Source organism: Heterocephalus glaber, unplaced genomic scaffold (assembly GCF_053883595.1).
Source record: "Heterocephalus glaber isolate CG9 unplaced genomic scaffold, H.glaber_assembly_v1.0 deba00001428, whole genome shotgun sequence".
Lineage (NCBI taxonomy): Eukaryota > Metazoa > Chordata > Mammalia > Rodentia > Bathyergidae > Heterocephalus > Heterocephalus glaber.
Window position 1 is genome coordinate 22,554,806 of NW_028258293.1, and position 25,534 is coordinate 22,580,339.

The 25,534-nt window shown below is 40.2% G+C and overlaps 1 protein-coding gene and 1 pseudogene across 1 annotated transcript in view; one reads left to right on the forward strand and one right to left on the reverse strand.

Moving 5' to 3' along the window:
* Olfml1 (olfactomedin like 1) overlaps window positions 1–8,706 on the reverse strand; it is a 27,118-nt gene extending 18,412 nt beyond the window's left edge. The window contains exons 1-2 of the mRNA XM_087211797.1: window positions 8,083–8,706; window positions 3,438–3,726 (exon numbers count right to left, since the gene is read on the reverse strand). Of these exons, the coding sequence (XP_087067923.1) occupies window positions 3,438–3,726; window positions 8,083–8,208 (415 nt within the window). The 5' untranslated portion in view covers window positions 8,209–8,706. The remainder of the gene's footprint in view (window positions 1–3,437; window positions 3,727–8,082) is intronic.
* LOC106007656 (tetratricopeptide repeat protein 8 pseudogene) lies at window positions 4,190–7,741 on the forward strand (annotated as a pseudogene).
* Window positions 8,707–25,534: the final 16,828 nt, after the last annotated feature.

A 25,534-nucleotide genomic window follows, 5' to 3' on the forward strand; every position in this document is an offset into this window, starting at 1 on the left:
GTAGATATGTACTATAACTAGCACATTCCTTGGAGGCCAAAGTTAGAAGATAAGAATATTGGACTCTTCCAGGAAGAAGAGGTTCTGGTAATTAGTACCAGATTGATGTAAGTGACAGGCAGATTTTTAAAATGGCCTCCACCCAACTACATGTCCTATATAATTCCCTTCCCTGAGGTGTGGGCCAGAGCTGGGTGTCTTATAAGACAAAGGTGAAGGGATTTTAAAGGTGTAACTAAGGTTTCAAGTGAGTTGATTTCAAATAAAAGATGATTATAGGTGAGCCTGACATAGTAGGATAAAAACTCTTGAAAGAGTCACTAGATACTTCTAGAAGAGATGACCTCTTCTCTCAGCCTTGAAGAGCAACTATCATGCTATGTTACCTATGGAGAGAGAAGCTTCAGGACTCCAGGGCCTCAGTTGCATAACTTCAAGCAGAAGAACAAACGAAGCTCTGCACAAACTCCTGACCCACAGAAACTCTGAGATTATAAATCTGTACTGTCTTAAGCTGTTAAATCAGAAAACTGAAATGGGAATAGTTACTAATAAACACAGCAAGAAAGTATGAAGATGGGGTTGACATAATATATAAAATGTGAAACAGAGTAGGGAAATAAATTGGTATTCTGAAGTCTGGCTGTGGACAGAGAACTTCTGAAAATAATAGGTCAGGGGAGCCCTAGTCACAGGCTTATGATTGTTTATAGGTTTGCCTTTCCCTAAACCAAGCTCTATGGAGCCTTTGCCATCACATCTCTTCTATAAACAGTTTCTTTCTTTCTTTTTTTGGTACCAGGCGGGTCCTTGAATTTGCAAGGCAGGCGGTGGAACCACTGAGCTAAATCCCCAGCCCATCTATAAACAATTTCTATGGCCTGGGCCATGTGAGGCCCTGTCCTAGACTCTGAATACAGAAAGGAAAACATCAGGTTGAGGAGTCAAACACACACAAGTATGCATGGCTGAGTGTGTTAAATGCCTGTGTGTTTATATGTTTACATGTACACATACATGTATGCATACATATGTTATATACTGAGGATAACTTGGGAGAAGAAGCAGTCAAGATCAGCTTCGGAGGGCCAGGGATTTAGCTCAGTGGTTCTGGCGCCTGGCTCGAAAGTTCAAGGTCCCAAGTTCTATCCCCAGTACCAAAAAAAAAAAAATCAGCTTTGGCTGCTTTGTGAAGGGCCTTCCCTATATAAAAAGCTTGACAAATAGAATGGATTTTTACTGTTCCTGATAATTAATAGGAAATAGTAACAAAATATTCTACACAAAAGAGTAATATGACCCATGTTGCATTGTGGGAAGGCCGACATGGCAACAGATGGGTTGTAGGAGGTGGGGGAAGCAGTAAGAACGCTCATATGTGCAGGATGTTCATGTATCCTACTCACTCCTCTGTCCTACCGTGTAGCACAGCCCATCCAGTAGTAAAGGGCAGTAAGTGTTGGCTGGATCATAAGTGGACACATAATAAGATGGGAGCTCCAGAGGCAGCGTCTATGGAAGCAGCAGTCTCTAAGAGGTTGAGAGAGCTGTTCATCTGCCAGAGTTGGGGGCGGAAAGTTTTAAGGCCTCCAGGGTCTGATAGATGGGATCAGACAAAGCATCAGATTCCATGTCTGGGCCTCTGCTGAGCTCTAGCTGAAGTGAAAAGGGGCAACTTCAAGGCCTGAAGGCTGAGGGAATCCAGGGAATAAGAGCACCTCAGGGATTCAGCTTAGCATCACCATTCAGGGAAATCTGCCTATCCCCTAGTGTGAAAGTTCAGGTACTTCAGCACCTAATCCTCCCCATGGAGTATTTTAAAAAATTGAGCCCCACACCCATGCCTTGTGCACACTATGGGAGTGCTCTACCACTGACCTACACCCTAGTTCCCCCATCAGCTTTTTAGGAACCCTCTGTTCAGCCATGGTTGGCCCATACCCCTTTCCTTCTTTCCCTCTATTCTTTTTTGGGGGAGGGAGTATGGAGGATTGAACTCAGGAACTTGCGCTTGTGGGGCAGGCAGCAGCACCACTGAGCTAAATCCCCAGCCCGTTTCCCTCTATCCTTACCCCTAGGTGCTTCCCTCTCAGAAGATGTTTCTTCTCAGGATAACAGCAGGACCAAAAAGCATTAATCACTTGATCAACTTGATAAACTGCTTCATTTACAGATAAGGTACCCTTCTCTTCTTTTCTGACTCAAGGTTAAGATGTTCTTTTTTCCACCAAAGCCCATGCAGTCCCTCTGCCTGTGCTGACTATTTCTCCATCCTTTCATTTATTTTTTCACTTAGTTATTCCTTGACAACTATTTATTTGAACACAGACACTATTAACCACTGGAGGCATAATGGGGATGAAATGGAGTGTCCAAGGTCTCAAACAGCTGACAGTATAGATCAAGAGGTAGAAAAATAAGTGCTGAACAAATAAACTAGCTTTTCTTCAGAGTCTTAAATTGCTATGATTTGACTGTGTCCCTCAAAATTCATGTTTTGGAAACTTAAGCCCCAAAGTCACATATTAATCGTATCTGAAGGTAGTGCCTTTGGGAGGTAATTAGGATTAGATGGGGTCATATGGGTGGCTTCCCATGATTACACTAGTGGCTTTATAATAAGAGGAAGAGACCTCCCACAGTTGGCCTACTTTGTTTCATCATGGGATGCCCTTTGCCATACAGCAAGATGGCCATTGCCAGAGGTCTCCAGTTATTGTCTTTTTTCCCTGATGGAGTTTCTTGAATTTGGGGTGGAAATAATCTGCATAGGAATAAAGTCTTCCTATTTTCAGTGAAACCATTTCAGAATGCAGACTCTGAGGGAGAGACTTGTCCGGCTCATTTCTTTTAATGAAATGGACTCTCGTACAGGAAAATTTTCTTCTCATGTGTGTGTTTATTGCTTGATACTTTTTATTATAATTTGAGCTACTAGGCATTATTCTTAATGGCCTGAGAGTGATTCTGATGGACCACAAGATTGGACACAAATTCCCTGGATATCACCATCCCAGACAGCACAATAATACTCACTACAGTTTCCAGCTCCAAGGGTAGGCTGTTGCCATTTCCAGTTTTAAATTGTTGCTTGGCACATTGGCAGCCACTCCCTATGTTCTGAGCACTGGATAAAGAATCCACCAATCTCACACTCTCTCTGGAGGATCTGAGACCACCAAACCAAGATCTCTCAGGAGGAGACCTCCTAAGCTGACCTCTGACATTGTAGACCTGGCTTTATTGGGTCCTTAGAAACTCGCTGTGAAAAGAAAAGCGACCTGACACCTATTTCCTGCACAGGTTGCTCTTTTAGCACACGCTCACTGAAGCACACATCCAGTTCTTAGTGCTTGATCACACTCCCTGCACACCAAGTGTGCAGCTTTCTGAGTGTGACAGTCCCTAGAAGGGATGGTAAAGGATGCAGTTCTTACTTGCATTCAGCAGAGTTCGGATCTTCTTCTCTTCTTCAGCTGCTTGAAGTAGCATTTCTGCCAGCATCTTCTCCTCGGACTCCATGCACATGTCAGCCTCTCGAAGGTATTCCAGATAGTCAATCTCCCGCTGGGCACGTTCCACTCTCAGGGCCAGGTTGTTTACTGCTCTCTTATATTCACTTGTGTAGGTATGACATTTGCCCAGCATAACAGATATGTTTTTTGAGAATTCTTGGAAGTCTTGAATGTATGCCCTTGTTGCTTGGGTACATTTTTCCAGTCCTTGCTTTAATCAGAAAATAAATTTACCAAATTATTGTCAGTTATTTATCTAAGTTATAAGAACAGCTATCATTTGTAGAAAAAGATTAGAAAAATACAAATAATCATACAGGGAAAAATAAAAATCACTCATAATCTAAAATTCAAAGGTACCATTGCTGATTTTACATATAAAAGTTTTCCTATGTATTTAGTGATACATATATAAATATACATTTTAAAATGTGTTTTTTAGGAGTGGGGATTTAGCTCCATGGTAGAATCTTTGACTAGCATGGATTAAATCCTGGGTTCAGTCCCCACCACTACAAAAAAATAAAATAAAATGTGATTTTATTATATGTATGTTTTGCAATGTATTTTTTTTCTATTAGGAATCGAACTCAAGACATTGCACTTGCCAGGCAGGTGCAGCACCATTGAGCTAAATCCCCGGCCCTGTAATGCATTTTTAACTTGCTAATACCATGTTAGCATATTTTAATGGCAATAGCTATGCTGTAAGTTTTGGTGCTGATAGGTGATCTTTTTGACATAAAAACGATATTATCCAGGTGGGAATGCTAATGCACACCCATAAACCCAACACTCTGGGAGACTGTTATCCAGTTTATTTATTCTGTTGCATTGCGTTGGATTGACATTTATAATAGCTTTCAATTTTTTGTCATTCAAATAATGCCAAGAAAAAAATCTTTGTATGTACACTTTCATGTACTTAACTGAATATTTTCTTAGGATAGATTTGCAGAAGTAAGCCCCATCCCCAGCACCTGGCACAGGGCCTAGCATATAATAGCACTCAACAAATATTTATTGAATCAAAGAATATATGAATGGAAATGGGATTGCTGAGCTAAAAGTGTAAATAGTTAAAGCTCATTTGGCACAGTTTCCCAGAATGCTTTTCACAAATGTATAAATTTATGCTCCACAGAGAAATATTGTGTGTAAGAGACTTCGTTTTGAGGGGAAAGAGATTGAGACACATAGAGCAAGAAGTAGAGACAGAAAAAGGAAGACAGGGAGAGAAAGAGACAGAGAAAGAGGAAAATCCTCTAAATCTATATCCTTTCTTATTTATTTTTGTTCTTACCCCTCTGACCCACCCTTCCCTGGGTGGGAAGTGTATCACTTGGTTGTTAAGAGTGTGCTTTGGCCAACAATGTCTGCCACTTGGGTGTGGCCTTCAAGGCCATGAGAGGACCAGTGGGAAGATCTGTACCAATCACATCTCCAAGTTTTCAAATTCACATTCAGAGGTATCGAAGTATTCGTACATATGTTATATCCTTTTCTGCAGACAAACTCAAGGAACTCAAGGAAGAGACAGACTCAAGGAAGTAGAGAACAATTTACAGGAGTTTTGGCTGGTTCTAATGTCAGGGCAAATTGGTGCTAAATGCTGAACATAATTCTGGTGCTTTTAAAAAGGTGAAAATAAAGGGTAGGTCTGGGGAGAGAGCAAGTAAAGAAGCAGCAGGAGGCAAGTGGCCTGGGAACATTTCATCCACAGCCTCTGAGCCTCAGGATGCTGATTGGTTAATGTTAAGAAATGCATTCAGGGTGCTCTGTTGAGTTATTTTACCCTGACTGTAACTTGATGACCTAATAATTTAGACTTGAAGATTTCCCCAGAAAATATAGAGAATAAATATTGGAGATAAAAGTGTCTTTGAAAGAAGATAAATAATATCAATTAAATTTGTACAAAAGCAAGGTATTAGCCAGTTGCAATGGCATGTGGCTCCCAGCACTCTGGCAGGCTGAGGCAGGAGGATTAGAAGTTTAAGCCTAACCCTGGTAAGTCAGAGATTTAGTGAGACTCTGTCTCAAAATAAAAAATAAAAATTAAAAGAGCTGAGAATATAGCTCAGTGCAAAGGTCTTGGGTTCAACCCACAGTATGGGGTCAGGGAGGGGTGCAAAGTATTAAACATGAAATAGTAGCCTTCAATGCTGGGATGTGCCAGACTAGGGCAGAAGGTTGGTTACAGTTGTCCCTGAGAGCCTTGTTGGCCTACAAAAACTTTGGGTCTTGTCAGTTTTAGTGAGGTGGAAACCCGAATAGTTTCTGTTTAACATTTCTGAAATCTGCTCATTTCAAAGTACAGTATGAGTGCAGGTAAGGCAAAAAAATAAAATAAAATAAAGCTGAGACTTAGCCTCTCAATGTATTACCATCTCTTTTTACACTGAGCAAATAATGGTTTATTATGAAAAGATAAGAAGAAAATCAAATCAGCTATCATTCCAATAAATAAAACATTAAGGAAAAAGGTGACCAAGATTTTTAATTTTTTCTTTCAGTACTGGGGATCGAACTCAGGACCTTGCACTTATGAGGCAGGCACAGTACCACTGAGGTAAATCCCTGGCTCTTTTTAATGTTTTTTTTTTTTTAAGAAAAGAAGCTATTGAATTTTGGTTGTCCAACGTTTTAGACATTTACCCACCAGGCCAGGCAACATTCTAAAGTACAGACTAATGACTCAACACAAACTGTCCTCAACCTCTCAGAGTTGGAATCCCTTTAGTAAATATTCAGAATAACCAGAGGGGGTAAATTCCACTATTATCGGCTCCATTTTGTAGATGAGAAAAACTGCCAGATCTGAGTAGAGAGTGAAGCCATGCTCAAGGTCTGGGAGTGGAGCAGAGATTCTGCCTTAAACTGCTAGTTTATACACATTTGTAAGTATAATTTTAGCAATGGACTTATAATGTCCTATCTGGGAAATATACATCAAAGGAAGGACAAGGAAGTGTGGATATGGGTAAGGTGATTTCCAAGCCTGGCATAGTGGTATAAACCTGTAATCCCAGCACTCAGGAGGCTGAGGCAGGAGGATCACCACAAATTCAGGTCAGCCTGGGCCACATACTGAGTTCAAGTCCAACTACAAGTTCAAGTTCAAGCTGAATTACATAGTGAGACCCTATCTCAAAAAAAAGAAAAGAAGCCTTCCCATTGCTGCCTTCTGCCAAGTACAGTGCAGTAAAAAGGCCTCCACCAGATGTGGCCCTTTGATCTTGGAATTCACAGCCTCTAGAATTGTTACCACAGGAAATGAACAATAGCTCATCAGCAGCTGAATATTACAAAGAAGTTCTGAAACAAGACAATACTCATGTGGAAGCCATTGCATGCATTGGAAGCAACTACTTTTATTCTGATCAACCAGAGATAGCTCTCTGGTTTTACAGGCGACTCTTGCAGATGGGCGTTTATAACTGGCAGCTTTTAAACAATCTGGGGCTGGGTGGCTTCTATGCCTAGCAGTATGATACAACTCTGACCTCATCTGAACATGCCCTTTCTCTTGTGGAAAATGAAGAAGAGGCAGCTGATGTCTGGTACAACTTGGGACATACAGCTGTGGGCATAGGAGATGTGAATTTGGCCCATCAGTGCTTCAGGCTCGGTCTGGTGAACAACAACCATCGTGCTGAGGCCTACAACAACCTAGCAGTGCTGGAGACGCAAAAGGGCCATGTTGAACAGGAAAGAGCACTATTACAAACTGCATCATCTTTGGCACCCCATATGTATGAACCACATTTTAATTGTGCAACAATATCTGCTAAGATTGGAGATCTGCAGAGAAGTTATGTTGTTGCACAGAAATCTGAAGCAGCACTTCCTGATCACGTGGATACACAACAATTAATTAAACAATTAAAGCACCATTTTGCTATGCTCTGTTCCTGAGACCGAATATGTTCTTATGAAGGGGTATTATGCAACAGAAAAAAAGTAGTATGTGTGTGTATATCTACAGTATAATATATCCTATGCAGACTACTTAGTGAAGGTGTCATATAAGAGAGTTTCAACTACAAGGTACAATGAAAAGTTTATAATAAGAATTTTATAGAAGAATATTATGAAATACAAAATTTAAATATTTACAAGTAGAGTTTGAAACCTCCTCTCATATTTATGGTGGATGTTTGTTTATATTTACTATATTAATGATTTCTTCAAATTTTCATAATTGCATATTTTTAAATCCTTAAGCATCAGGCATCATATAACATAAGATATCTGGAATCTGCCTTAAAACTAATAGTGTATGTTTATCCTAAGTAGAGAATAAAAATTGTATTTCAAACTATTTTTTAATCAAACATTTTGTCATTATATATTATGCTTTAAAATAAATCAATATATAAAACAACATGCTGTCATTTTTCATGAGTTTTTGTTTTATTCATCTCAGATGAAACAAGTTTTTTAGAAGTTCTGTATGCTTATAAATAAAGTTATTTCAAATTATAAAAAAAGGAAAGAAAAGAAAGAAAAAAGGTGATTTCTGGGAGGGATGTTCCCTATGTCAGGCGGCCCAGATATCACCTACCTCCAAGACTTGAAAGCGCTGGTAGATGTAATGCACCATGGCGGGGTCCTGGGCATACTGTGGTGAGGGCAGAAATGCTGCGAGGAACAGAACCAGTGGGGCACAAGCTCTCCGAAGGGGCACCATCTTCCTGCAAACCCCCCAGGAGCTCAATCTCTTATGCTGTGGTGCTCAAAGAAGACTCAAGGGTCCAGGTAGTGGCTGCCTATTTTCCGGGGCTGTAGGGAGTCCTTGAAAAACAATGTTTTGCAGAGAGCAAAGTCCTTTTGTTATTCCAACCAATGCATGATGTCAGTTTCCAAGCTGGTGATCAAGTCCAGCTGTTGGGAAGGCAGTCCCTGGAGGCCTCGGACACTTACTTGATGCAGAGAGCTTCCCGGGTCCAGTATCTGTCACCCTCACCTTTGATATGTAGAGACCTCTCCAGGCTGGTGTCCGTGTACTCTGTCTAGGCCTAGGGTGTGGGTATGGGGTGTGGTGAGGTCTTTTCTCCCCTCCCTTCCTCCCAGCTCTTTCCTTTTTACTTTTGCTTTCCTACTCTGCAGTCCAATCACAGGCCTGACCCAACACAAACCACCCCCAACTTCTCAGAATTAGAATCTCAGCTTAGTTTCTGGCAAAAACCCCCAGGATCATTTTGCCAGAAGTTCTACTGGGAGACCCCACCTCTCCAGAATTCCTTTGCATTCCTGCAGCTCTTAAAGGCACAGCAAGGAAAATAAACATTATCTACCCATATTTCTGAAAAGCCAGTGCACAGGGCTGCATTGCTCTGCAGGCTAAAAGGTACAATTGGCAACATCCCTGATGGCCCAGGATGATAGCTTAAAAATCTCAGGATTGAGCCCAGAAGAATTTTCTCAAGAGAAACAACAGTTATTAATTACTGATTCTGGTGCTTCCAGAGCCAAATCATCAACAAATGAAATTCCTTTACAAGGAAGTCCTAGTGTTTTCTCAATCACAATGTCAGCATTCTCTTCATAAAACTACCAGAAGAAATACATAGGACTCAACTCCCTCAGTTTCCTTAACAATTGAAAATAAATCATATCTCTGGAGCAAAGTGGTAAAATTTTCCACCTTTACCTTTGTGGTACAGGCTTCTACTTATCTCATCCTCTCCTTCTGTGAGTAGGTGCAGGACTTTCCATGTTCTTTCCCAATCACCTACTAAAGTGGGGAAGGTTGGGGTATGGATGAGATATAGAAAAGCTTCTAGCCAGGAACCTGAAGACCTGGGTTTGCTTTTGGTCCCTGCAAGAGATACTAAAAGTTTGAGAATTTTCCACTGGTGGTCCTTGAATGTCTTTGTCCCCAGTAGGTATTCCTTTCCATCCCTCTTTTTTTTTCTCTTGAGACAAGGTCTCACTATGTAGCTTAGGCTGGCCTTGAATTCCCAGCAATTCTCCTACCTCAACCTCCATAGTGCTGGGATTACAGGTATGTGCCACTATGCCCGTCAGCCCATACCTCTTTCATATGAGCTCAACCTCTGGTCCCCTCTGTCCCAAACAATACCTCCTCTTATTTCAAAGCAACCCCTCCTATTTCTGAAAAACATCTTCAAACTGTTCCCTAAGCTAGTTGCATTTTAGCTGACCTTATCTCTTACATTTTTATCTAAAAATTTCTGCCTGACTCAGGTTCCAAGGGAGAATGCTAGCTCTCAAACTTCTCATGCTTGGCATTTTTAAATAAAGTCTTATTCACAAGGTGCTCTGGTGATTTTCTTCCAAGAGTGCCTCAAGTCCTAATTTGGAGGATATGAACCAAGATGGAAAAGGTTCAGTGGAGGAAAACTCTGAACAAACTGCCATCTGTGTTTGGGTGGTGTCATTGTGGGCACGCCTTTCCTTAGCTTTCCATAACATCTTTCATTATTTCTAACAGTGAAATGCACATTCAATGTGTATTACTGGACAGTGAGGAGAGGATGTGGTGAGAGGCCTCAGGTACAGTCCTTAGGCAGCTGCCTGGGCTGCTGTTGGCCCTGTCTCACTGTGGTGGGCTCTAAAGGGCTTGGCTTAGCTCTAGCATAGATTCCCCCACCCCAGTGATTTGGGCACCACACCACTCTCTCTGTGGTCATCAGCTTCACAAGGACAAGGCTGGCCTTGGACCGACCACACCTGGTCTTGGTTGGAGAGCTTTACCTTTGCATTCTAAACAGAGGCAGCAAATCCCACAGCTGGCACCCTTCGCTCATGGGAAGGACAGACTTATGGCTCAGTGGAACCTCTCATGTCCTTGTGACCAGAGGTTTCATAAAGAAAAAAGAAACTCACTTTGGAGATAGTCCCTGCTGTGATACACCCTGGTCAGCTGTGGCCATTTTTACTCAGAGTGGTCCAACCCTGTGGGTGCTGTGTTGGTAAGGAAGAGAGAGGTGACTTCCAGCAGCTTAACCTGCAGTTGGGATAAACTCAATCACTTTGCTCCATTGTCTTTCTTGTATTTGCTCTCTGGACTTGATCACAACCCTAAGCTCACTGGTGAGGACAGTGGCTAATCCTGTGTGCCTGACCATTCTGCTTTCCTGCACAATACCCACCACGCACAACTTAAAGGACAAGACATTTATTTGGGCTTAAAAATTTAGTCCACACTTGGCCAGCTCAGAGGCAGAACAGCATGGCAGAGAGGCCTGAATGGAGGAAAGCTATTTATATATATATTTTTTTCAGTACTGGGGCTCGAACTCTGGACTTTGCACTTGAAAGACAGCGCAGTGCCACTGAGCTAAATCCCTGGCCCAGCTATTCATATTATTGTGGTCAGGAAGCAGAAAGAGAAGGAAGGATCCAGGGAGGGAGATACAGCCTTCTGGGTCACACCTGCAGTGATCCATCTCTTCCAACCAGACCCAACCCCTAACAGCAAGTCATCTATATCCCACCTATGATCAGTCACCTGTCAGAAGTCCTGCCTGAGCACATGAGACTTTTGGGAACAATTCTTGATCTAAACCATAACACCCTTCAGTACCCACCACTGTTTCCTCAGTGTGAACAGACCCAGGTTGCTAGTCCTTGATCTGCAAGCCCAGCTTTGAGGAGCTGACTGTCTTCTCTAAGTGACTGGCAGACTTAGCCCCCTGAGGCTGATCTCACCAAGATCTTCAGCTCCTCTTGGTTTCTTTGCCATTGTCATCACTGGTGGCCCCACATTAACTGGCCACCTGGTTTCTAGAGTCTTCTCTTCTCCCAGCACCCTCCACTCTCTTGGGAGGTGCTCCCCAGCTCTGAGGAAGTCTGTGAGGAGATTCTGCCTTGTTGAGAAAGCAGAGCCCAGGCCAACAGACTCCCACCTGGGGCATCCAGAGCTCATCAGGTAGATACAAAACACGATGTCTGCTTTTTCTTCTCTCCTTTTTGCCCTCTCTTTTCTTCCAGCTTTTCCCCTTTATTTTATATTCATCATTCCTGTCTCCCACTCCTACCGAATAGCTATTTGCCTTGATGACACCCTCAAATCTTTCAACTTTTACAAGTAACTGCATTGTTTCCTGCATGAATAGTTGGAGCAGGCTCTAAACTCCTAGTGTTCATCTCTAGTAAAGCATTGACTGATTTTATGCCCACCCCCAATTTTTTTTTTGGAGACAGGGTCTCTCTATGTAGTTGAGACTGGCCTTGAACTCACTATGTAGCCTAGGCTGACCTGGAACTCATGATGATCCTCCTGCCTCAGCCTCCCAAGTTCAGAGATTAGGGGCACGCCACCACACCTGGCAATGCCAAAATTAAAGCTCTTCATGTGACTTTAGCCAACCTTTCTTGCTTCAATTCTTAATATCACTTGGATCCACCCTCCATAAGAGCCACATCTGATCATCTGATTGCTCTCAAACTCTCCCATGAAATTTAACATGGTATTTTTACTTAAGGGGATCTTACAGTCTTCATTTCTCCCTTTGTAACTAGTGAAGTCTTACCTGTCCTTCAGGTCTTCCTACTAACCCTTCACCCCCAGCCTCAGCAGAATAACTCCCTCTGTTACCTGTTTCCATAATGTGTTGAAATCTGCATCCTGGAAATTTGAGAAGATCCATCCAGACATTGGCGCTCTAGTGGAGTGGCAGCCTCTGCAGCAGCAGTGTAGAAAGAGGAAGAGAAAAAATGTAGCACTGTTATGGGCTGAACTGTGTCCCCCAAATTCCTATGCTGGAACCCTAATCCTCATAATCTCAGAATGTGATATTCAGAGATTGCTTTTAAAGAGGTGATTAAGTGGAAATGAGGTTCTTATGGCAGATCCTAAACCGATCTGATTGATGTCCCTATATAAAAGAAGGAAATCTGGACACATAGGGGAGTGCATACAAGGAGAAGAGACATGTGAGGACACAGTGAGAGGGTGGCAATCTGCAAGCTAAGGAGAGAGGCTGCAGAAGGAGAAGAACCAGACCTGTTGACACTTTGATCTTGGATGTTCAGCCTCTAGAACTGTAAGGAAATAAACGTCTGTTATTTAAGTCATACTGTCGGTGACATTTTGTTTTGGAAGCCCAGGTAGATTAATATAAGTGCTCATTGTGTTGCAAAAAATTTCAAAATACTAGAGATTCCAATGGAGATGTGCAGGATGTCCTTGGGCACAGGTAAGCTGATATGGGAACTTCTTTTACCTACTTACATATGAAGAAATTTAGGAGTTATTCTAGATTCTTCCTCACTTTTATTCCTATGTTGTCACCACATTAATTTTACCATATAAATAGGTAAAGTGTGACCTCTTCTCTTTTATCCTACTGCTGATTCCTTACTTTTTAAAATTCTCTACCTTTTATTCATTTGGCAAATATTTTGGGGAACCTTTTGTGTTCTAGGCACTGGACTATGCCCTAGAGATACAGTGTCAGACATAGTAGATTCCTTACCCTTGCAGAGAATGTAGGCTTGTAGGGCAGACAATCATATGGATATATAATTATAATGCACCATGCACGCTGATTATTCAGTCAGGGGTAGTACAAATGGGGTGACAGCATACGGGGGAGGCATCTGAGCTCAGTAAATCAAAATAACTTCTCCAAGGAACTGTCCCTTAACTGAGACTTGAAGGATAAACAGGAATTAGATCAGTAACATGAATAATGGAGAGGAGTGTTGAAAATATTCTAGGCAGAAGCAACACACCATGCACAGACTCATAAGCTATAGAGTTCCTAGTGGACCTGAGAAACAGATAAAAGTCTTGTATGAAATTTCTATAGGATTGGGAGGGTATTTTAGCTTAGACTTTCCTCAAAATAAACTCTGAGGCCAATTTATAAGCAAGATGTTTCTTGGGGTGTGCTGTCTGGGGTAATACTTGTGAGGGAATAAAAGAAGAAGACTGAGAAAAAAGAGAAGTTCAACTACAATGCAGTTATAACACAGGCCTCAACCCTTCCCATGAGGAACTCTGGAGCTAGAGGGTCCGTTAGATATGCCCTGAATTGAGCCAAGGTGTCTGGGCCTTGGCATTCCTGTACCAAGCCATCAATGGATGAGAGAGGGCATATAACACTGGAGAAGCAGCTTCCTTTGGCTGAGGGCTATGCCTAGAGAGGGACTGAGCTATGGACTATTAGTGGCAGCCCTTGCGCAGCTGGGGAAATAAGTGTCTTTGTCCTGAAGGATGCATCTGGGCAATATTTCACAGTGTTCCCTTCAGTAGGCTAAGGAGAGGTCAGACCTTGCCAAGTTTGTAGGACATGCCAGATATTTTAGGTATTATGGTAAAAACAACCAGAGAACCATTACATTTTCAAGTATGATAAATACATTGTGTTTTAGACAGACCTCTCTGGAGGCCAGGTGAGGGATTGGGTAGAGGGCAACAAGACTGTAATTTGGAGGAAAGATTGTAAAGGCCAAAACGTAGTAATGTCAGTGGAGAGAGAATTAAATGGATGCCTTTGAAAAATATTTAGGATATAGAATTGATGTAACTTGGTTTCTGATTGACCAGCAGAGTGAGGGAAGAAACAGGTTAATAGCCAGATTTGGGGTTGATGATTCCATTCTGACACCTTCTAATTTATCACACACTGTAGCCAGTATGATGGAGCCAACATGTAAACCTTATTATGTAATTTCTGGACTGAGAAGCTTTGATTGCCAGCCAATTATTTCCCAATAAAGGCTCAATTCCATAGGGTTGGGAAGTCTTTGCAAGCACAAATTACATCTAAGCTAAGATTTGTAGCAGGAGGAACTGGTAGGAAAAGGAGGAGGAAGCATATGTGAGAACATTCCCAGTGGAGGGCAATGCATACATATGTAGCTCTGACCAGCAACCCAGCCTTTCAGAATTGAGCATGCTTCAAGATCCAGTCCCTGCTAAACTGCTGTCTTTGTCATATATCTCCCTCTAAGTCTGTGATCCTTGTTTGGACAACACATCCTTGCCTAGACTAACTCCTGAATGAATGGCACCTTTCCTCTTGGTCTGAGATTGGATTTGCCTCCAGAATTTGGCTTTTACCTAAATCATGCTCACATCTACTTTCCAGCCAAGACATATTACCACATGGTTTCTGATATGATTTAGGTATAAAATGTCCCCAAAAGTCTCTTGTGTTTGGAAGTTGATTGGATCATGGGGATGCTATTCTCATCAGTGGATTTATCCATCAAGTTCTGTAGTTCATGCACTGTTAGGAGGTAGGGCCTGGTTAGACGGGTAAGTTACCTGGGAACATGACCTAGAAAGGTGTATTCTTGTCCCTAGATCCTCCCCTTCCTCCCTACTCTCTCTGTGCTTCCTGGCTGCCATAGATTGAGCAGCTTTCCTCAGCCATGTTTTGCCACCAAGCTTAGAGCCAGCTGACCATGGACTGAATCCCCCAAAAGTGTGAGCTAAATTAAACCTCTCTTCTTTCGAGTCATGGGTGTTAGGTACTTTGTCCCAGTGATGGGAAAGATGACTAATATGGCCTTTCTAAAAGGCATGTGGAAATTTACATGGATGTACATAAGCACCTTAGGTCCATTGTTGGAATACTTAATAGATTTTAGTGTAGACTGTAAATCTTATATTATTTTGGAGGGATCAGTGCCCTTTAGCCTTTACCAATCTGGACAGATTTTGGGTAGTTTACTATAGCGTAATATATCCCATATATCTTTGAAGATCAAAGTCTTGGTGCCAGCTTTACAAGCCATGAAATGCTGTGGATGTGAAGCTTGACTTCTGTACAGTGGCTGGGGAATGAGTCTTCACAAAAACATTTTCAGAACACATAAGGCTCTTCTGCCCTCTGGAAAATACCAAAACATTTTTAAGTTTAAATAGTTTAAAGGAAATTCTTCCCAAGCATATCTCAAATGTATTTATTCCTTAAAAAGCCATTTATTACTTTCCTAATGACATTAGAATATCTTTATGAAGATCAGTTATTGTATGATGTATTTTCTCTGACTTGCCTTTCTCCTCTCTCTGTCTCTATTCAACTCTTTAAAATACAACAAGCTTGCCTGCTGCACAAGCTCAAGGACCCGAGTTCAATCCCTGGTACCAAAAATAAATAAATAAAATAAAATAAAATACAACAAGCTGAGAGAACTCAGTTAAAAAACCTAATACAGAACCTCAAGCTCCTAGAAAAAGAAGAGCATAACAAACCCAAAGCTTGTACAAGAAAGGACATTATAAAGATCCGAGCAGAAATCAATGCAATGGAGACTAAGAGAATGATACAAAAAATCAATGAATCAAAGAGCTGTTTTTTTGAAAGAATAAATAAAATGGATAAACCTTTGGCCAACCTTATCAAAACAAGGAAAGAAAAGGCTCAAATCCATGCAATTAAGAATGAAAAAGGTAAAGCCACAACAGATCCAGCAGAAATTCAGAGGATCATCAATACCTACTTTGAGAACCTGTACTCTAATAAAATGGAAAACACAGAAGAAATGGACAGAATCTTAGATACGTACAAATTGCCAAAGTTAAATGAAGAAGATATAGAAATTCTAAACACCCCAATTACAATGAGTGAAATTGAAAATGTAATAAAAAATTTACCAACAAAGAAAAGCCCAGGTCCTGATGGCTTCACTGCTGAATTCTACAAGATGTTTAAAGAAGAACTAACACCATTACTCTTTAAACTCATCAAGGAAATTGAAAGGGAAGCAAGGCTTCCAAATTCTTTCCTAGAAGCAAGTGTTACTTTGATTCCAAAACCAGGGAAAGACCCAACCCAAAAAGAGAACTACAGACCAATCTCCCTAATGAACATAGATGCAAAAATCCTCAACAAGATACTGGCAAAGAGAATACAGAGGGTCATTAAGAAGATCATATACCTGACCAAGTTGGATTTATCCCAGGGATGCAAGGATAGTTCAACATCCGTAAATGAATAAATGTAATACACTATATTAACAGAGTCAAGGACAAAAACCATATGATCTTCTCAATAGATGCAGAAAAGGCATTTGACAAAATCCAGCACCCATTCATGATAAAAATGCTACAGAAAATTGGAATAGAAGGTCTTTATCTCGACCTGATTAAGGCTATCTATGAAAAACCAACAGCCAACATCATACTAAATGGTCAAAAACTGAAAACTTTCATGCTAAAATCAGGAACAAGACAAGGATGCCCACTATCACCACTCCTGTTCAGTATTGTTCTGGAAACATTAGCCACAGCAATTAGAAAACAGAAAGAAATAAAAGGAATAAAGATAGGAAAGGAAGAAGTGAAACTGTCTTTATTTGCTGATGATATGATATTTTATATAGAAGACCCAAAAAACTTGGTCAAAAGCCTTCTAGACCTAATTGACAGATTCAGTAGAGTAGCTGGATATAAGGTCAACAAACAAAAAACAATAGCCTTCTTGTACGCAAATAGCAGACCCATTGAGAGAGAAATTCAGGAAATAATTCCTTTTACAATAGCATCTAAAAAAATGAAATATCTAGGAATCAACCTAACAAAGGAAGCAAAAGACCTCTACACCGAAAACTATAGCACTCTGAAGATGGAGATCGAAGAGAATATAAGAAAATGGAAAGATATCCCTTGTTCCTAGGTAGGAAGAATAAATATAGTGAAAAAGGCCATACTTGCAAAACTACTATATAGATTTAATGCAATACCAATTGAAATTCCAACAATATACTTCACAGAACTAGAGAAAACAATCCAAAAATTCATTTGGAAGCAGAAGAGACCTAGAAGAGCAAAAGAAATTCTGGGCAACAGAGAAATGGCTAGGGGTATCAAAATCCCCAATTTGAAACTATACTACAAAGCTACCATGATAAAAACAGCATGGTACTGGCAAAGAAACAGACCTGAAGATCAGTGGAATATATTAGAAGATACAGAAACAACTGCAGACATACTCAGCCACCTCATCTTTGACAAAGGAGCCAATTGCCCTCATTGGAGAAAAGATAGCCTGTTCAATAAATGGTGTTGGAAAAACTGGATTTCAACCTGCCAAAGATTAAAACTAGAACCATACCTATCACCGTGCACTAAGTTAAAATCGAAGTGGATTAAAGAGCTAAATATCAAGACAGAAACAGTAAACTTGCTGGAAGATAAGTTAGGTAGAACTCTCAATGACATTGGCATAGGAAAAGACTTTATGAACAAAACTTCAGTAGCATGGGAGCTAACACAAAGAATCAACAACTGTGATCTCATCTTATTAAAAAGCTTCTGCATTGCAAGAGAAACTACCAACAGAGCTAAGAGACAACCTACAATATGGGAAGAAAGTTTAGCAGTAGTACCTCAGACAAAGGTCTACTATCTAGAATATATAAAGAATTGAAAAAATCAGACCTCCCAAATTCAAAGACCCAATTCAAAAATGGGCATCTGAAATGAACAGACATTTCTCGAAGAAGAAAAAAACCAGGAATTAAATATATGAAAAAAATGTTCAACATCACTGGTCATTTGAGAGATGCAGATGAAAACAACACTGAGATTCCACCTCACCCCAGAAAGAATGGCTGCTGTCATGAAATCAACCAATAACAAATGCTGGCGGGGGTGTGGAGAGAAAGGAACCCTTCTCCATTGTTGGTGAGGGTGTAGACTGGTGCAACCACTATGGAAATCAGTGTGGAGATACCTCAAAGAACTAGGGCTGGAGGTCCCATTTGACCCAGCTATTCCCCTACTGGGTGTCTTCCCCAAAGAATTAAAAGAATCATACCACAGTGATATATGTGCACCTATGTTTATAGCGGCACAGTTTGTAATAGCTAAGGTTTGGAAACAGCCCAAGTGCCCATCAGCTGGAAACTGGATAAAGAAGATGTGGTTTATTATCAAATGGAGTACTACTCAGCCATAAACAATGAGAAACTAGAGTCATTTATAGCTAAATGGATGTATATTGAGGCCATACTCTTAAGTGAAATAAATAGGACACACGTGTAAATCCTGAATAGTATCTCTAGTGTGAGAAACTGCAAGTGTAAATAAGGATGAAAATGATTAAAACAAATAACTGATAATTTGAAACAGGAAAAGGTCCAAAGGTGGAGGGGTGTCAGGAGGAGAAGGGGAAAGGGAAGAAAGGAAAGGAAAAATTATGAGAAAGAAAGAAAAATGGAAACAAAGTCTATGTAAATAGGGAAGGGTGGTGGGGGTGAAGGGCCATAGGTAATGGGGAAAAAAAATAAGAACTAAGATACATCATGTTCAGGTACAAAAACCCAATGATAAATGTAAATGTATTGTATACCTAAAATGTACCAATTAATATATAAATTTAAAAAATGAAAAAAAAAATACAACAAGCTAATTCACACACTGGTTCCCACCTAGCATGCCAAATAGCCCTGTTTGAAACTAGGTTTAGACTCAGGCTGCAGAAATTATTCAAGGCTGCCCCTTATTTTGTTTACTCAGCTGTTCAATGTTCCTCTCTCCTGGGATCATGACCATTTTAACTACTTATCCCGGCTGTCTTCTGTTAACTGAATGTATAACAGGATTCAGACTAGTTGTTAGCATCCTTGACCAAGGCTCCTGGACTCTGTCCTCCAAATTCATGAGCCTTGGCAGTGTTGTCTTGATTCATGGGTCTGACCCCAGTGGAGATCTGTGGGACCCACCCAATCAGGCCAGGGGTAAATGCTCAACTGCACCGTCTCATGGAAGTCTCATTCTCACCGGGAAATCTCCCAATATATTTTCGCCATCCACCAGGCTCTACCATACAGCTGCCTCCAAGGAAAAAACAGACTTTTCACAGAAAAGATTGGGAAGGATTTTTTTTTGCATTAGAGACTTGTCCTGTTTCCTCTTAAAGTGTAAGGAATTTCTCTTTTCTGAATATTGAAATCTCAAAATTTACCTACATTTCAAGGGGGAAACCATCTTCCTTTTCATATTTATATCACTCCAGAAAAATAAAAAAAAGGTAATCCTGAATTTGCAAACCTATTGTCATTACTAATCTTTGGATTACGTGAAAGAGAAAGTGAATATGGGGGAATAAAGAGTGGTCTGCTGAATGTCATAGAGACGAAATGTAGTTCCAGGATACAATAAAAATGAAAAATACAGGAGGAATTTTTCTTCCTCAAAGAGAATTTTAATGTAAAAAAAACAGCTGAGATTTGGCGATCACAAGAGTCTAACATGAGTCTTTCAGCCTCTTCAACAGAATGTAATATACACAAGGGCAAATACAGGAGGAATTTAAACTAGATATTAAGAAGAGGTTTCTGATGATTTTAGTGAGAAGTTGCTGATATGGAGTTATTGAAGCAAGTTGATATTTTCTTTTCTTTTTTTTTTATTAAATTCTTTTATTGGTACATTGTAGGTATACAACACAATTACATTTCTCATTGGGAATTGCACCTTTACCTAATGCATCTTGGTTCTTATTTTTCCCCCATTCCTACCCCTCCCTTCACCCCCTCCACACTTCCCTATTTACAAAGACTTTATTTCCATTTTTTTCATTTCTCATCATTTTTCCTTTCCCTTCTTTCCTTTTCCCTGCCCCTCCCACTACCCCTACCCCTTTGGACCTTTTCTTCCTATTTTACATTATCGATTATTCATTCTAATCATTGGTACATTTTAGGTATACAATAGAATGACTTTCATCATTGGAAATTTGCACCTTTACATAGTCTCTTTTGGTTATTTTTCCCCCTTGCCCAGCCCTCCCTTCAACCCCTCCAGTCCTCCCTATTTACAAAGATTTTGTTCCTATTTTTCCATTTTCTCATACTAATCCCATTCCCTTCTATCCTTTCCCCTAGCCCTCCCACTTCCTTCCCCTTTGCCCCTTTTCTTCCTATTTCACATTACCTATTATTCATTTTAGTCCTTATTTACACTTTCAGTTTCTCACACCAGAGAAACTATTTGGTATTTACACATGTGTGTCCTATTTATTTCACTTAAGAGTATGGCCTCAATATACATCCACTTAGCTATAAATGTCTCTAATTTCTCATTTTTTATGGCTGAGTAGTACTCCATTTTATTAAAAAACCACATTTTCTTGATCCAGTCTCCAGTTGATGGGCATTTGGGCTGTTTCCAAGTTTTAGCTATCACAAACTATGCTGCTATGAACATGGGCACACATATATCACTGTGGTATGATTCTTTTAATTCTTTGGGGAAGATCCCCAGCAGTGGAATAACTGGGTCAAATGGGACTTCCAGTCCTAGTTCTTTGAGGTATCTCCATACTGATTTCCACAGTGGTTGCACCAGTCTACACTCCCACCAGCAGTGGAGCAGGGTTTCTCTTTCCCCACAGCCCTGCCAGCATTTGTTATTGGTTGATTTCATGATAGCAGCCATTCTTTCTGGAGTGAAGTGGAATTTCAGCATTGTTTTCATTTGCATCTCTCGAATGACCAGTGATGTTGAACATTTTTTCATGTATTTATTTGATATTTCTACATCTTTGTCTGAGAAATGTCTGTTCATTTCAGATGCCCATTTTTGGATTGGGTCTTTAAATTTGGGAGGTCTGATCTTTTTATGTTCTTTCTAGATTCAAGATAGTAGACCTTTGTCTGAGGAAGAGCAGGTGAAGATTTTTTTCCCACATTGTGGGTTGTCTCTTCACACTGCTGGTGGTTTCTCTTGCTGTGCAGAAGCTTTTTAATAAGAAGAGATCCCATTTGTTGATTGTTTGTGCTAGTTCATGGGCAACTGAGATTTTGTTCATAAAATCTTTTCCTACACTGATGTCTTCAAGAGTTCTACCTAACCTCTGTTCCAACTGGTTCAGAGTTTCTATTTTAATATTTAGATCTTTAATCCATTTTGATTTTAGTTTAGTGCATGGTGAGAGATATAGGTCTAGTTTTAATCTTTGGTAAGCTGAAGCCCAATTTTTCCAGCACCATTTATTAAAGAGGCTATCTTTCTTCCAGTGAGGGTGTTTGGCTCCTTTGTCGAAGATGAGATGGCTGAGTGTGTCTGACGTTGTTTCTGCATCTTCTAATCTGTTCCACTGGTCCTCAAGTCTGTTTCTTTGCCAGTACCATGCTGTTTTTATCACAGTAGCTTTGTAGTATAGTTGCAGGTTGGGGATTGTGATACCCGCTGCCATGTCTCTGTTCCCTAGAATTGCTTTTGCTATTCTGGGTCTCTTCTTGTTCCAAATGAATTTTTGGATTGTTTTCTCGAGGTCTATGAAGTATTCTGCTGGGATCTCAATTGGAATTGCATTAAATCTATATAGCAGTTTTGGAAGTATGGCCATTTTCGCTATATTAATCCTTCCTACCCAGGAGCAGAGGATGTCTGTCCATTTTCTGATATCATCTTCAATCTCTCTTTTCAGAGTGCCATAGTTTTCAGAGAAGAGGTATTTGATTTCTTTCATTAGGTTGATTCCTAGGTATTTCAGTTTTTTGGATTCTATTGTGAAGGGAGTTATTTGCCCTATTTCTCTCTCAGTGAGTCTGTCATTGGTGTAGAGGAAAGCTATTGATTTTTGTGTGTTGACCTTGTAACCATCTACTTGACTGAATTTGGTTATTAAGTCTAGAAGACTATTGGTGGAGTTCTCGGGGTCTTCTATATAGAGTATCATGTCATCTGCAGATAATGACAATTTGACTTCTTCATTTCCTATCTTTATTCCTTTTATTTCTTTCTCTTGTCTAATTGCCATGGCTAATGTTTCCAGAACTATATTGAACAAGAGTGGTGAAAGTGGACATCCTTGTCTTGTTCCTGCTTTTAGTGTGAAGGATTTCAGTTTTTGACCATTTAGTATGATATTGGCTGTTGGTTTTTTCATAGATGGCTTCTATCAGTTTGAGGTAGAGACCATCTATTCCAATTTTTTGTAGGTTTTTTATCATAAATGCATGTTGGATTTTGTCAAATGTTTTTTCTGTGTCAATGGAATTAATTGTATGTTTTTGTCTTTGGCTCTATTGATATAGTGTATTACATTGATTGATTTGCATATATTGAACCATCCCTGCATCCCTGGGATGAATCCCACTTGATCAGGGTGTATGATCTTTTTGATGATCTTCTGCATTCTGTTTGCCAGTATCTTCTTAAGCATTTTTGCATCTATGTTCATTAGTGAGATTGGCCTATAGTTCTCCTTTGTGGTTCGTTCTCTGCTTTGGGGATCAAGGTGATACTTGCTTCCAGGAATGAATTTGGGAGTATTGCTTCCCTTTCAATTTCATTGAAGAGTTTAAAGAGTAGTGGCAGCAGTTCCTCTCTAAATGTCTTGTAGAATTCAGCAGTGAAGCCATCTGGTCCCGGGCTTTTCTTAGTTGACAAGTTTTTAATTACATTTTCAATTTCATTGGTTGATATTGGGTTGTTCAGAATTTTTAGGTCTCCTTCATTCAACTTTGGTAATTCATATGTATCTAGGAATCTGTCCATTTCTTCTGTGTTGTCCATCTTATTGGCATATAGGTTCTGGAAATAGGTATTGATGATCCTCTGGATTTCTGCTGGGTATGTTGTCATTTCACCCTTTTCATTCCTAATTGCATGGATTTGGGCCTTTTCTTTCCTTTTTCTGATAAGGTTGGCTAAGGGTTTGTCAATTTTGTTGATTTTTTCAAAGAACCAACTCTTGGCTTCATTGATTTTTTGTATCATTCTCTTAGTCTCCATTGCATTGATTTCTCCTCTGATCTTTATAATTTCCTCCCTTGTATGAACTTTGGGGTTGTCCTGCTCTTCTTTTTCTAGAAGCTTGAGGTTCAGCATCAGGTTGTTTAATTGGGCTCATTCTGTTTTCCTAATATGCGTATTCACTGCTATGAATTTCCCTCGTAAGACTGCTTTCATTGTGTCCCATAGATTCTGATATGTTGTATCGTCATTGTCATTTAATTGAAGGAACTGTCTGATTTCTTCTTTAATTTCCTCTGTGACCCATTGGTTATTCAGAAGTGTGTTGTTCAATTTCCACGTGTTTATGAAATATTTTGAGTTTCTTTTGCTATGGATCTTCAATTTCATCGCACTATGGTCTGATAATATACAGGGAATAACTTCAATTCCTTTGCACTTACTTAAACATGTTCTATGTGTGAGTATGTGGTCTATTTTGGAGAATGACCCATGTGCAGCTGAGAAGAATGTGTATTCTGATTTTGTGGGGTGGAAGACTCTGTAAACATCTGTTAAGTTCATTTGTTCAAGAGTTCGATTGAGTTCTAGTATTTCATTACTTATTTTTTGTCTAGTTTATCTATCTATTTGTGACAGTGGGGTGCTGAGGTCCCCTACTACAATTGCATTAGTGCATATATGACTTTTCATGTCCATTAGTATTTGTTTTATATAGTTGGGCACACTAGTGTTTGGTGCATAGATATTTATGATTGTCATCTCTTCCTCTTGGATTCTTCCCTTTACAAGGATGTAGTGTCCTTCTTCATCTCTCTTAATCAGTGTTGGTTTGAAATCTACTTGATCTGCAAAGAGGATAGCTACTCCTGCTTTTTGGGGGGTTCCTGTCACATAGAGTATTGTTTTCCACGCTTTAACTTTCAGTCTATGAGATTCCTTTTGAATTAAGTGTGTTTCTTGTATGCAGCATATTGCTGGATTTTGCTTCTTGACCCATTCTGCCAGTCTATTTCTTTTGATTGGTGAATTGAGACCATTAATACTGATGGTTATAACTGAAATGTATTGACTTGTCATTGCCATGACTTTTTCTTTTTGTTGGGTTCTCTCCCTTTACATTTAATTTCTTGTCATGCCAGATGGGTTCATTCTGCTTTTCTTCCTGGGGTTGTGATCCTCAATGTCTGTTCCTAGGATATTGTGCAAAATTCTTTGGAGTGCTGGTTTGGTGTTCATGAAGTTGCTAAGGTGCTCTTTGTCATCAAAGTATCTTATTTCTCCATCAATTTTGAAAGATAATTTTGCAGGGTACATCAATCTGGGTTGGAGGCTGTTTTCTTTTAGGGCTTGGAATATGTCACTCCAAGCTCTTCTTGCCTTGATGGTTTGTGTTGAGAAGTCTGCTGTGATTCTGATGGGCCTTCCTTTGTATGTGATTTGTTTCTTTTCTCTGACTGCTTGTAGAGCTTTGTTCTTCTCTTGTGTTTTTGGAATCTTAACAATTATATGCCTATGTGTAGATTTTTTTTTGATCAAGGCTATTTGGAGTCCTATATGTCTCACTTATCTGTATGTCAAGTTCTTTTCCCCTGCTTGGGAAGTTTTCTGCCATTACTTCTGTGAAGAGATTTTTTGATGTCATCTGCACTCTCTCCTGTTTCTTTATTGACTCCAATCAGTCTTATGTTATTCTTCTTGGCATCATCTAACAGCTGCTGGATTGATTTCTCATGTTCCCTTATAACTTTGAAGCAATTTTTCTTTTCCTGGTCACTAATTGCAATCTTATCTTCTATATCCAAAATTCTGTCCTCACATTGGCTCATTCTGCTGTGTAGACTTTCAATGGAGTTTTTCATGTCCTGGAAATCTATTTGCATCTGTATTATGGATTCCATTTGTTTCCTATGTTGGGATTCCATCACATTCCTGAGCTCCTCTCTAGATTTATTAATCATGTCTTGTACTAGGGGCACAATTTCTCCTGTTATGTGAGAAATTATTTCTGATTTCATTTTTTCCAGATCCTCTTTTGTTGTCTGTTCAGTGAGTCCAGGTTGTTGAGTATCAGAGTGTTCCATCTCATTTCCCTTTGGGGTGGCTATAGGTGATCTGTAAGTCTGGTTTTGAGCCTTATTTACATGTTTTCTCATTTCACCTGGGGCGGGGGGCTGTTAGCGCCTTCACGGATTACCTCCTCTGAGCTGGGAGAGGTGGGACAGGGGCTAGGAGCAGTGGTAGGTTTGGTGGCCCAAAAGCCCTTTCCTCTGGGCTGGGAGGAGCAGGAAGGATGGTGGCTGGGAAGCCCCTTCCTCTGGTCTAGGGGCAGTGGGATGGTGGCTCAGAAGCCCCTCCCTCTGGGCCGGGAGCAGTGGGAGGG